The 14,587-nt window shown below is 39.0% G+C and overlaps 1 protein-coding gene across 1 annotated transcript; it reads left to right on the forward strand.

Annotated features, from left to right (window-relative positions):
* Window positions 1–6,713: 6,713 nt before the first annotated feature.
* On the forward strand, window positions 6,714–11,254 carry LOC140144238 (protein Flattop homolog). Its single transcript, XM_072166055.1, has 3 exons — window positions 6,714–6,883; window positions 10,239–10,301; window positions 10,991–11,254. The coding sequence occupies exons 1-3, from the start codon at window positions 6,857–6,859 to the stop codon at window positions 11,252–11,254; spliced, it is 354 nt and encodes a 117-aa protein (XP_072022156.1). The 5' UTR covers window positions 6,714–6,856.
* The last annotated feature ends 3,333 nt before the right edge of the window (window positions 11,255–14,587 follow it).

The raw sequence follows: 14,587 nt of genomic DNA on the forward strand, positions 1-14,587 counted from the left end.
TTTTTTCTTAATCTTGAGGCGCCATTCCGAAAACGGTTTTTTTAGTTTTTTGATATTGACCTTATTTTTTGAGATATTGACCATATATGGCATCAAAATGAACTTTTTAAAATTCATAAACGCCGATTTGCACAAAATGATGCCTAAAATCGAAAATAGACCAAAATATAAAAAAATGAGAAAACCGTTTCTTAAGTCGATCATGCTTTTTATGATGAGCATAATTGCTTACCAGTAGATGCTGTATTTATTGAGTTATCGTGTACCTAAATCGTCATTAATTTTACCGAGAAAATGAACATTGAAATAAAGGCCGTTGAAGTTTAAAGTGGTCACATTTTGCACTTAGATCGAAGCTCACAGGAGAATGCGACAGTTCTAGTTTTTCTACCTTACATTACGTGAACATCGGGTAAATCCACAGCCCCTTGAGAAGTTTGGGCGAAATCTATTCATATCTTGATGTTTAAAGCGGGGAAAGAACTTGAAAAAAAAATCACATTTTATCAGCTAAAACGGAGCCATTTGACCGCTAGGTTTTTGTGGAATCAGTGCTTCCGTGGTGTTTCCATAAGATGCGCCGCGCATGCAGATAAGCGTCGCGTATCCGTAGCGTATCTGTGCGTTAACAAATTGCGCGCCTACAAAATGCGATGCGTTGTTGCACGCCCAGACAAACAATGGTATGTCTATGGTTGCACGCGTGTACCACGATGGTACAACAAAGATTTTCTTTCCTTTTAAATTGCGGAAACGAGTGAAATAGTGAAATAAAATCCATAAAATAGAGCAGTTGGAGTTAACAAATCCGGATTTTCTTTGTTTGTATTTATAAAAAACATAACAAAGTAAATACATTTCAAAAAAGCTCAATTTCGTGAAAGAATCAATGTCTAGAGTACACAGCCGCGTTAACTAAATACCTTCAGAAGACAAAGCATGTGTTGAAGTTACTGAAAAATATTAATGTGCATGAACCGTATGAAAGTCAGAAGAAAATTATTTCGGAAACCATCTTGTATGCCTATTAATTTATTTTTGATGTGGATGCATCATCATCCGAAAGACGGAAGATTAATTTTTTTAATGTACATGTATCATCCGAAAGATGGGAAGAAAACGATGTTGGAAACCACTTTGTAGGCTTATTCTTTTGCATCAATAGAGCTAAATAGTTAACTAAATATCTTCAGAAGACATAGCATGTGCGCGAACCAATTTTGGTTCGCCTAGTTCCAACCCGGAGCCCCGGGCCCGGAGCGAACCGGTTCGCGGGTTCACCTCGGATTTGAAACCCTGCGTTCTCTTGTGTTCAATCTCAATTATCTCAATCTCAGCAGATTCAATGATTGGAAAGTTACCTTCATTATAGAGTTCGACCAAATAGGCGCCAGAAAGCTTGACATATTTTATTCTGGGCAAGGTCACTAGCATACTAAAGACCACACGTATCCATTGATATTCAAACTCTGCAAAGTTACGTCTCTCCGAGTCATATAAACATATCAAACCTTCTTCAACAGGCCCGACTTCCAGTATTTCTAATGTGGGATGATGAGATAGTGACATCAAACATTGACTATAATCCACTTTACCTTTTATTTGTAATGATTCTAATTTCCGACATTGATTTCCAATAAGAGATACTAAATGTGGTTTAACGGAATATGTTTTAATTCAAGCTTCTGCAGATTCACCAAGCCAGATATCATTTTCTCAAATGCTTCTTCTGAAAATACTACATATATATAGAAATGACAATTCTCGCAGGTTTTTCCACTTTCCAATGCAGCCAACAAAAATAGACAAATCTGGTTGGTATCCGCCTTGTATGTTATCTCTATCAATTGTCACATGATATGGATTAATAATTCTAATACGTGTCAGCGTTCTTAAAGCCCCAATCGAATTAGTCAGAATATCGTCAAATTCTGATGGAAATTTCGCGGATGGATAGCTGTCGCAATAAGACAAGTCAATCTCTTGCAAACTAGATATTTTAACTAAATTCTGCATACCTGTCAAAGTATTTGGGAACAATCACTAGCAACACGTGATAATATTCGTTCATTGTATGATAATATTTGTTCTTTCTCTCGACATAGTTGATGTCGCCATTGATCAGAATGCATTAGATGAATAGGCAGCCTGTCAGTGGACAGAGGACACAAGATCTTTGGCAAACCCAATCGTTTCAGTTTAAGTGGGAGGTATAGCTTATGCTTTATGTCATCATCAATATCAAAGCAAAACCTTCTTCGCACTGGCTGAAGTCAAACGTAACTATATTTGGACAGGTTCTTCGAAGGAAGTCCATAATTTCACCTCTCATTACAGTCATGTAAATCTCCCGCAACGCAGCGCCAGCAAATCGACCTAGGAATGTAATGCCATCGCTTGGATTGCTCGGGAATTCCCATCTCTTGACACGAAAAGAGTGGTCAAAACGATCGCGAAATGTAACCTCATTTTGGCCTGGTTCTATTACACATCGCTTCCAATCTGTCCTATTGATCACTCTGATCACGGGACCTTGATCACGGAAATCGATGACTTTCCAGGCGTGTGTGTCTCTGACGATACGGTAGGCCTACCATTTCTTACACACCCTAGGAAAAATGAATAAATACAAAATTGAGTTGTTAACACTAGTGCTCATGCAGCACTAATCCATTCTGAAAAATAACACCTACCCTAATCTAGAACAAAGTTGCAGTGCTCCTGGAGCACTGTACCTTTGACGAAAACTCAATTACTCATGATGTAACATGTATACGCAAAAATGTCTGTCAGATCTTTTCTTATTAGATTTAAGCCATGTATTTAAATGTATGTACATGATCTTTTCCTCCTTCCTTCCTTCCTTCTTTCCTTCCTTCTTTCCTTCCTTACTTATACAGCTTTATACGTGCTTACCTCCATTGTTTGATGATTTAAACCGCCATAGATTTCTAGCCATGATTTGTGAAATTATTCTGATGGATATGGACTTCAAACTTCTGGTTAATACAGTGTCCTTTTGTATACAGCAGAAAATCCGAGCGTACTCATATAAATTATGCCGTCATTACAATGTTTGTATTTATTTTGTTATCACTGGATAAAGGTGACTCATAGCTGCAGCGAGCATAATCTCAATGCACCATGCAAACTGCAATCAGGGGTATACAGTAACACACACTGTAGGCCTACCATGCAAACTGCTATCAGGGATAGATAGCAACACACACTGTACCATGCAAACTGCTATCAGGGATAGATAGCAACACACACTGCACCATGCAAATTGCTATCAGGGGTATATAGCAACACACACTGTACCATGCAAACTGCTATCAGGGATAGATAGCAACACAAACTGCAGCATGCAAACTGCTATCAGGGATTGATAGCAACACAAACTGTACCATGCAAACTGTTATCAGGGGTAGATAGCAACACACACTGTACCATGCAAACTGCTATCAGGGGTAGATAGCAACACACACTGTACCATGCAAACTGCTATCAGGGGTAGATAGCAACACACACTGTACCATGCAAACTGCTATCAGGGATAGATAGCAACACACACTGCACCATGCAAATTGCTATCAGGGGTATATAGCAACACACACTGTACCATGCAAACTGCTATCAGGGATAGATAGCAACACAAACTGCAGCATGCAGACTACTAGCAGGGGTAGATAGCAACACATGCTGTACCATGCAAACTGCTATCAGGGGTAGATAGCAACACAAACTGCAGCATGCAAACTGCTATAAGGGGTAGATAGCAACACACACTGTACCATGCAAACTGCTATCAGGGGTAAATAGCAACACACACTGTACCATGCAAACTGCTATCAGGGATAGATAACAACACACACTGTACCATGCAAACTGCTATCAGGGTAGACAGCAACACACAATGTACCATGCAAACTGCTATCAGAGGTAGATAGCAACACACACTGTACCATGCAAACTGCTATCAGGGGTAGATAGCAACACACACTGTACGTACGATGCAAACTGCTATCAGGGTAGTAGCAACACACACTGTACCATGCAAACTGCTATCAGGGGTAAATAGCAACACACACTGTACCATGCAAACTGCTATAAGGGTTAGATAACAACACACACTGTACCATGCAAACTGCTATCAGGGTAGACAGCAACACACACTGTACCATGCAAACTGCTATCAGGGGTAGATAGCAACACACAATGTACCATGCAAACTGCTATCAGGGGTAGATAGCAACACACACTGTACGTACGATGCAAACTGCTATCAGGGGTAGATAGCAACACACACTGTACCATGCAAACTGCTATCAGGGGTAGATAGCAACACACACTGTACCATGCAAACTGCTATCAGGGGTAGATAGCAACACACACTGTACCATGCAAACTGCTATCAGGGGTAGATAGCAACACACAATGTACCATGCAAACTGCTATGATGCAAACTGCTATCAGGGGATAGATAGCAACACAAACTGCACCATGCAAACCGCTATAAGGGGTAGATAGCAACACACACTATACCATGCAAACTGCTATCAGGTGTATATAGCAACACACACTATACCATGCAAACTGCTATCAGGGGTAGATAGCAACACACACTGTACCATGCAAACTGCTATCAGGGGTAGGCCTAGATAGCAACACACACTGTACGTACGATGCAAACTGCTATCAGGGGTAGATAGCAACACACACTGTACCATGCAAACTGCTATCAGGGGCAGATAGCAACACACACTGTAAATATAAATTATGCCGTCATTACAATGTTATCAGCAGTAGATAAAGGCATTGATGAACTACCTGATATCAGCAGTAGATAAAGGCATTGATGAACTACCTGATATCAGCAGTAGATAAAGGCATTGATGAACTTTCTAATATAAGTACATTGTAGTACAGGGTGTTCCCCCCAGAAAAGTTGATCAAGTATATGTTGGTATGTAAAGAAGCCTTTCCCCGTTAGCTTTAATAAACCGGAAAAATTATTTCAATCGAATATCGGCTCATAACCTTTGAAGATATATGCCCTTTCAAAGAAATGTATTCGTTTTTCACTCTGTCCACGGAGGAGGTTTGGCTACTTCAAAGATTGAAAAGTGCATGTACCATGCATGAATATAAAACATTCCTCGATGATAACTTTATAAAATAACAACTTTATTTTAGGGAATGGGCTTTACCGGTGGGCTTATGGGTTATGGATTTTGTTAAGTGTCATTAATTTAGGCGAAATTGATGTGGGATGGGACTTCTTTTGCTATACTTGCAATTACTTATGTTTTTGTCGGTTATTTTATGCCTTTTTGTTTTATTATGTTATAGGCCTACTTTCTTACTTTATTGTTTCTTGCTTTCTTTTTATTGACAACATAAGTCATTTCTCTTTTTGGAATAAAATATAGCCCTGAAAAGAGCTGTTTAGTGTGTCTTTGGTTCTTTTGAAGTGAGTTTACTGTGCTGCTCTGCCCTCTTCCTGGTTGCCTCCCTGGCGAATACTCAGCCCCAGTCCTCATTGCATCAATTGCGTTGCGTGCCAACCTTGTGGGCCGGATACTTGCGAATGCAGCAGTAGGCCTAATACGGGGTTGCGACGATGTTTGAAGCTAACTGGTGATCCTCGCTTATGCTTTCCCAAGCCTAGTGCAAATTATCTATCCATGTCATTAACCGTGTGTTTCGTTTAAATCTTGGATGTAGCCAAATCTCCTCCGAGGACAGAGTGAAAAACGGGTAGGCCTACATCTCTTTAAATAGCATATCTTCAGAAGTTGTGAGCCGATTAAAATATTTCTTAAAACTAAGAGGGTGCAAAGAGGGTTCTGTTTTTTTTGGGACACCCTGTACCACAGTCATGCAATATTAACATTCTAAAATTTTTAGTTAACCATGCTCCCAACAAAATAAAATGGAAAAAGGGGGGGGGGGGAAGTTCCAAGGCCTTTATCAAACTAGACTATGCCATAGTCGATTTTTTATAAATAAAAATATGTTATTAATCATGATGAACGCATTCAGTTGAACTCGAAATTATACTGATATTTATTACCTCAAAATAAAAAAAAAAGTTTATATAGGCCTAGGCCTAATTATAGGCCTATTTGTGACAGTAAAAGTAAAGTATACGTAGGCTTCTATTATTGAATGCAACATATCATAATGGCATACCGGTAGGCTAACTATAATGGCACTTCAATACTGAACAATTCTAATTTTAGAATCTGCCAGTTTATTATCCACTTGGGAAGCTAACAAACAGAGGGAGTCGAGTAGGGTGACTGAAAAGATCAGATGTACGTGAAAATCTATCAATTGTGCACACATTAATTAAATCAGAGTTTTAAGCTTAAATACAATATCCAGAGTATGCACAATGGGCAAGTGGACTACGGGGTAGTCTATTATCAAAGGCAATTTACAGCTTTAAATCGTTGTGAAAAAAACCCCAAATCAATCAAACTATTTTTTTTAGGCCTATGGAACTTTTTCCGTGTAAAACCAAAATGTCTACCTTTCTCCCTTTAAAGGGAATTCTTGTTAACTTTAATATTCCGTCTGGACAACGAGCCAATCAAAAGCCCGATACTATTGAAATCAGCACGGGTGTGCAGCAGTAAATATTACGATACCGGTGATTGGTCAGATTAACAATTACCATGACATCGAATTTGTTTATTGTTTACATTTTGCGATGCGAATGTCTCGCATGTGCATGTGTACAAAAAAAAAGGGACGGACGGAGTCAATCAGTGACGTGTTTTCAATTTCAAAACACAGACACAAGCACCGCATTGACAGACAAATTGACAGAAATCTTTAGCAGACAATCATGTCATCACACTTCAGTGCAAATCAGGTGGGTGCATTTAGATATCATCAGTGATCATGTAATTTTTTTCATAAAAAGAAATTAGGTAAGCTTATAATTCATGTAATTTTAAGCTGAACATGTCACCAGTCCCGCACCATTGTCATTGATATGGCGCATACATGACATACCGCCATACACATGTACAGAGTGACAGAGTACAGAGACAAACCGTTCAAACCCAAGGGAACGTCCTTTATTATTATAATACTAGTTCTTTGTTATTATTTACCTAATCCTCTTACGCCGTCTTGGCAATGGATGCCTGGATGTTTATGATGGGTTTTGATCGATTGGCTGTCACTCAATTAATATTTAGTTATATATTTAGTTATAATTGTTTACAGTTATTTTTATAATTTTCAGTGGAGAAATAAGTTTGATAATATTATTGAAAATAACACAATATAAATGAATGGGATGAATGTTTTTTTTTGTAATCAATATTATTTTTAAATATTATATTACTACTATTTATTATTATTTATTATTTATTTATATTATCTATTATTGTTATTTTTATTTATTACTATTATATTATTAGATTATTATTATAAATATTAATCATTATTTTATTATTATTATTATTTATTATTATTACTAGACCTAATATTATTATTACTATTTATTATTTAATATCACTATCTTATTTTTAAATTTGTAAAAATACAATTAAAAAGTAGGCCTACACTGAACTCATTTCAGATTTTTTCTTTATCTTTTTCTTTTTATAGGCCTTTTCGTTTATTTGTAGGCCTACAGCTAAGTACGGTATTATTTGTTTATGTTATTATTTTTGTTAATTTCTTCAGGTAACTTTCATTTATTTATCATTCATTAATTAATTTAAATTTATTTAGATGGTACTGTAGGCTAGCATAGTAGCATGATTTGAATTTTATAAGTTTGTCATGATTTATTGAAATGACGACTTTGTTTATTATTTTACATGATAAATCTCTAGTACTAATCATGCTAATAATTCCTATATTTTTTATTTATTTTTAAATCATAATATCATGATTCATTTTATTTATGATAAATGTATTTTTATTTATTTTTAAATTTGCTAAAATAATGTTAGCTGACCGTGGGTGATGGTACTCAAGTAAGCTCAAGTACTTGTGGCTTTTGATACCACGGAATAATCGAAGTCAAGTGGTGACTTCCATATAAGGCTCATATATAATGGACGTTCCCTTGGGTTTGAACGGTTTGTGTACAGAGTGGCAGTGACGCTGACAGTGTGCATGCATAAAGGCCGCTATAAATATCTGGAAAACACATTAAAGGGGCATTTAAGTGATCCACAGCCTCATCCCCCACTTTTCTCAAAAAAGTTGAGATTTTATATCACTGGAAACCTCTGGCTACATAATGTTTATGTACAAAATATTTCTTGCAGATTAATTCGTTTAGCAAAGATATCGTGAAATTTGAATTTCGCTCTGGTGCACCAGAACGAAATTACAACGCATTGTCTATGGAGCAGTGTAATACACATAATCATGCATAACTTCGCTAACGCAAAATCGGAATCAACTGAAATTTTGGGAATAGGTTTTTTTGTGGATATCTAATGAAAAATGACATAAATAGAGGATGCTAGGATCACGGAATACTCCTTTAAGTTGGTAGCTGTACAAAGTTTGGTGGTATAGAGGTGAACATTGACTTTATTATATATTTTAGCCTACTTAATTGGGTTGTCCTTGAAAGTTTGCCTGGTCAACTGGATAATTAGGAGTCCCCGGGACCGGGTGGTGGTAACATTTCCAGACGGCTCCCTAGCCCGAAACATCATGGCCCTGTTCCTTTCGTACGGAGAAGGACAGTGGAAATCGTAGTGACGGAGGTGTGAGTACCTCAGGCTAACGGCTCCCCAAAAATCGCTTGCCCCCCCCCCCTCTCGGCCTGCCAAAAATCACTTGGCCCCCCACCATAATTCACCACCCCATGCCATGAGGGGAACACATAAGTATTGCACCACTAGGTAAATTACAGCCTTTTAAAGATCCTTCGACTTCGCAGTTTTTATCCGACCTCGTACGTACGCTAGCGTAAAATCGTGCCTATGTAGCTCTATTAATAGTCTATGTCCTGCACTTGATACGCAGATCGATCGGTGAATGAAGCAGGGTTGCCAAAAGATTTCAGCCCGAATCGCGGGTCAAATAATCGAAAAGTCGCCCAAATTTTCACTTTACCATTGGTTTCTATGGGGCAGGAAACTAGCGGAAGTCGCGGGAGCCAATGTTGAAAAGTCGCCCAATTTTTTTCTTAAGCATTGGTTTCTATGGGACAGGAAATTGTCAAAAGTCACGGGAAAAATCTTCAAAAGTCGCCCAATTGGGCTACCAAATCGCGGGTTTGGCAACCCTGATGAAGTGCTGATGTGATGATGAGGTGATAATTAGCCTATCAGAACCGACTTCATGTCTATGCCATAAACCAATTTGTAAACTGCGCCAATTTGAGGTCGGATAAAAACTGCAAAGATATATTGCAATTGACAAAGTAACTTATCCTTGCTACTGATGCTATTTGTTGATTTTCCGACAAGCATTGTCCACAAGCATGATATTTTGAATAAAAAAAACCTCTGTTTTTAACATATTTTATGGTTTTTGAGGCCAATTCTGTGACAATATTTATTGCACTTTTTTATATACAATCATATTGTGACATTTGGATTCAATTTGAGACAATTCTACATCCCGTACTCACAACATTTCGCTAAATTTTATACATTAAAAGTAAGATCTATGAAAACCAAATCTCCGGCCAATTTTGTATCAAGTCCTGTGCACCCCCAAAAGAAAATCCTTGCTAAGTTGCTATGCCACAAACCTGCACTAAATGTATTGCCATAGTCAGTTGTGCAGTTGCAGCTCCAGGAATTTTTTCGGGGGGAGGGGGGGGGGGGGGGAATTGAGGGGGAAAACTGAATTTCAGGGGGAAAATCAACAAATTTTGCACAAAATTACTGCAAAAAGGTGATATTTTCTTAATTTTGGGTTTTTACTGGGGGGGGGGGGGCAAGAGTTCTGACTGGGGGGCATTTCCCCCTCATGTCCACCCCTGGGCAGTGGCGTAACTAGGGTTGGTAGCGCCCGGGGCAAGAAACAAAATTTGCGTCCCCCTGAGAATATCTTAGAATATACGCGGGCAAAATTTGCTTCCCCCTGAGAATATCTTAGAATATACGCGGGCAATCCCCCCGTGAGTTACACCACTGCCCCTGGGAACCGCCACTGGTTGTGCACTTAAAGTTGATGATCGCTGGCCCATCCTCATGAACCTCTAATAATAATGTTCATGTTTTTCTTTTTTTCACGTTTAGTATGAAAATGGATTTGACAGTAAGAGATTACAGATGTGGCAGCTGCCTAAAACATACAAAGAGGTAGGTATTATACACCCAAATGCGGCAGAAATGCACCCAATGTATTAGAAACACACCCAAAACATACGAAGAGGTAGGTATTATACACCCAAATGCGGCAGAAATGCACACGAATGTATTAGAAACACACCCAAAACATACAAAGAGGTAGGTATTATACACCCAAATGCGGCAGAAATGCACACAAATGTATTAGAAACACACCCAAAACATACAAAGAGGTAGGTATTATACACCCAAATGCGGCAGAAATGCACACGAATGTATTAGAAACACACCCAAAACATACAAAGAGGTAGGTATTATACACCCAAATGCGGCAGAAATGCACCCAATGTATTAGAAACACACCCAAAACATACAAAGAGGTAGGTATTATACACCCAAATGCGGCATAAATGCACACGAATGTATTAGAAACACACCCAAAACATACAAAGAGGTAGGTATTATACACCCAAATGCGGCAGAAATGCACACGAATGTATTAGAAACACACCCAAAACATTACAGAGAGGTAAGTATTACCCTTCCCAGAATCCTTTGCAACATGATACATCACCTCATTTCATCAAATTAGAATACACCCAAATGTGCTAGGAATACACCCAAATATTTTGGGAATACACCCAAAGACATGAAGATCTCTGGTAAAAAACCTTATTTTTTTATTTTGTATCCTTATACAGCGTCCCTCAGCTCAAGATGGCTACACACAGATAATTGCTACCGATAGAGGACATCTCAAAGAGGGCGTTCCACGCTCCAAGGAATCGCCATGGGGACAGTTTGTTGGGACTTGGGACATGCCGCCTAAAATCCCTGGTAACGTGACAACATGTATGGCTAGATCCAAACCAGCGGTGGATGATATCCAAAGAAGCAAGATGGAACACGATGCATTTATGAGACAAGCAACAGGGTCACCTACAGCTGTACTAAAGAAACACTAGCACAGGTTAGTTTCTAGGTTTAATGCTGACACGATGCATTTATGAGACAAGCAACAGGGTCACCTACTAAAGAAACACACTAGCAACAGGGTCACCTACTAAAGAAACACTAGCAACAGGGTCACCTACTAAAGAAACACAGGTTTCTAGGTTTAATGCTGACACAATGCATTTATGAGACAAGCAACAGGGTCACCTACTAAAGAAACACTAGCAACAGGGTCACCTACTAAAGAAACACTAGCAACAGGGTCACCTACTAAAGAAACACTAGCACAGGTTAGTTTCTAGATTTGATGCTGATGGTCTGGGCGTTTTCGCTTTTCGCCCTAATTTTCCACTGTGGATTACCTGGGGCGATGGTTACTGGGCTTGACAGCGGGATTCACGGTGGGTGGAAGTATGGACCTTCTGTTACCGCAAATGGATTTGTTCATAGTTTGGCACTATAATTTGGTTCATCTCAAGTTTGGTAGTGACGTATGTGCATATTTTGCCCGCCTCAGTATCGAATCGCACGCATAAAGTTAAACACGCTGAGTGTACACGCACGCGTACAGAGCCGGTTTGTTGGCATGTTTGCGGGGCAACCGCGGAAAAAGCATTGACGTCACAACTGAACTTGAGGTGAACCAAATTATAGTGCAATATTGTCTATTTTTATATACTTGTCTTTCTTAGGTTCATCTCAAGTTTGGTAGTGACGTATGTGCATATTTTGCTCGCCTCAGTATCGAATCGCGCCCATACAGTTAAACACGCTGAGTGTACACGCACGCGTACAGAGCCGGTTTGTTGGCACGTTTGCGGGGCAACCGCGAAAAAGCATTGACGTCACTACTGAACTTGAGGTGAACCAAATTCTCTCTTAGCTGGATGGGGTGCTGTTGGGGACTGTGACTGGTTAGGTGCTGGGAGAGGATCAACCAGTGTCTTGGTCCACATACATGTATTATGTGTATCCTAAAGAAATTAAATATAATTAAAGTTTCAGCAATGTAAAACTTTCAAGTTGTTATTTTTTTCTTGAAATTAACTTTTTTTAGAGAGATTCACATTCTTTAGCTTTCGCCGAGGAGGCAAAAGAAATAGATGCCCAAAAAGTAGAGACTGAAATTGCACCAGGCGTAATGCTATAGTAAATCTGCCATGATTTTAGTTAGTCACACATGGAGGGCAAATAGTGTAGGCCTACATATGCAGAGAGCCGAATCTTGGTCGAGTTACACAGTTATTATTAACAGAATTGCTTTATTCCGTGTGGTAGTAACTGGATAGCTGACCAGGGCCTAGATTTCGACGAGAATCATAGAATCGATTCTCGTAATGATTCTTGTAAAATTCGGTTGCGAGAATCAACATTGTATCATACAGTAAGTGTAGTGACTATGATGAATTTTGATTCTTGCAAACCAAGACAAAATCTAGGCTCTGCTGACCAAGATTATGCTCGCTGCAGTGTATATGTACTAGCAGCATTTATATGCAAGAGCCTAAGAACAACAACAATTTGCATATATCTGTAAGATTGAGCGTTACCAAGATCTGCACGCGTAGCATAAAGTGCACACATTATTGGCACAACAAGTTAGACGCAGGAGTCAATCAAGGCAACAAGCAATCAAAGTTCACAGGGCACATGCATGCAGTGCTCCATGAGACACATGCACAAAATCATGGTGGCCAGAGTCAGTACTCTTTGGTTCTACCTCATTGGGGTATCCACTCCATCATGCATATACGTAGTGAATAGGAAATTATATGCATTGTCACTTCCGGTATTAAAATGTCCTACTTGTTTTTCTTCAATTTGACATAAAAAAACATAGATATGAATTTCACAAAAGAAAATACAGTAAGTATAGCAATACGCATTTATGCAGTGTGTACAATGTAGCTAGATTTGGAATTATTGTAAAAGTGGAATTTTTTGCGCGATAATTTAACACGCTTTGCCAATTTTGAACTATTTCCCCAGTTTTTACATTTGCGATTCTTAGTTTCCTTAAATCGACACACAAAAAGATATTTTTGCCCATTTTTATTTTCAGGGTAGCAGCTTGGAACACGAAAAATGCATGCAGCACGAAAATTTCCACTAAATTACAGTATTTTAAACTGGATGACATTAAGATTGAGTGGCAATTGTAGAATGGGCTATTCTATGAATTCAACACACCCCCTATGGAAGACATTACCATATTCTTCCATACAGCAGGAGTGTAAATTTCAAATGGGGTTACCTGAATGGGTGACTTCATTGGAAATCTACATCCCTTGTGTGGGAGATAAAGCAATGTCTTCTCTTCCATAGGGGGTGTGTGCATCTTAAGGAATAGCCAGTGGCGGTGCCATGAGGGGCAAATACCTCCCAGTCAGAACTCTTGCTCCCCAGTAAAAACCCAAAATTACGAAAATTTCACCTTTTTACAGTAATTTTGCGCAAAATTTTGATTTTGCCCCCCCCCTGAAATTCACTTTTCCCCCTCAATGCCCCCCCCCCTGGAAAAAAATTCCTGGCGCCGCCACTGGGAATAGCCCAATGGTGCTGATTAATCCTGCCTGTAGACCTGAACTTCATTATAACTGAACTAGCTTAGATACCTCTAACCCATTGATGCAAGCGGTTATAACCAGGGGGTTATAACCAAGCGCATATAACCTGCTGTTCTGTTGTACCACTTTAAAATCGTCCCTGCGGTCCTATGTGCGGTACCGTAGTCAAGCTAGAGCAAGTCCCAGCCTCAGTTAGGGATCATGCTCCAGTTATCAGTTCTTTTGTACTATTAGAAAGACTCCCAAAATTGCTATTTCGATTACACAGTGCCAGAAGTTGGTAAGAGCAATAGCTGCCATGTATGAGTATAATATGCTGTTTGTAAATTGCCAAATGTTCACAGGGCAGCTATTGCACTTACCCACTTCTGGCACTGAGCAGTCGATTTGTAACCAAAATTTGGGCAGTTTGGAGTCTCCACATTATATTCCACAACATATATTTTTGCCAATTTTTATTTCAAAAACTAATTGTTCAAATTTTAGTTCAGCCCTATTTTGCTGGAAAATCGGTTCTCGGATCCCAAAATGTGGTGCTCCATACATGCTGCACATCCTACCAAAATGAAATTTGAGTACTTCCCCACCCCTCTAGAGTATTATATAATCTTACAAATGCAATAATAATATTGACTGAAGTTCTGTGTGTGTGAAATTGTGAATAACTAACCCAGTGTAAACTATTATCTATTCCAACTCCAGTGACACGGTCACCTCATGCATATTTTCCTGGATAAGATTAGGCAAATGTTCATGGGAGAGGCATGGAAACTAAAG

Source organism: Amphiura filiformis, unplaced genomic scaffold, assembly GCF_039555335.1.
Source record: "Amphiura filiformis unplaced genomic scaffold, Afil_fr2py scaffold_46, whole genome shotgun sequence".
In the NCBI taxonomy this organism is placed as follows: Eukaryota; Metazoa; Echinodermata; class Ophiuroidea; order Amphilepidida; family Amphiuridae; genus Amphiura; species Amphiura filiformis.

What these genes read in the sequence shown, in the direction of transcription:
- LOC140144238 (XM_072166055.1), top strand. Translation starts at nt 6,857, where the DNA reads ATGTCATCACACTTCAGTGCAAATCAG. An exon ending in CACACTTCAGTGCAAATCAG is followed by an intron (nt 6,884 to 10,238) that starts GTGGGTGCATTT and finishes TTTCACGTTTAG; the next exon opens with TATGAAAATGGATTTGACAG. An exon ending in TGCCTAAAACATACAAAGAG is followed by an intron (nt 10,302 to 10,990) that starts GTAGGTATTATA and finishes ATCCTTATACAG; the next exon opens with CGTCCCTCAGCTCAAGATGG.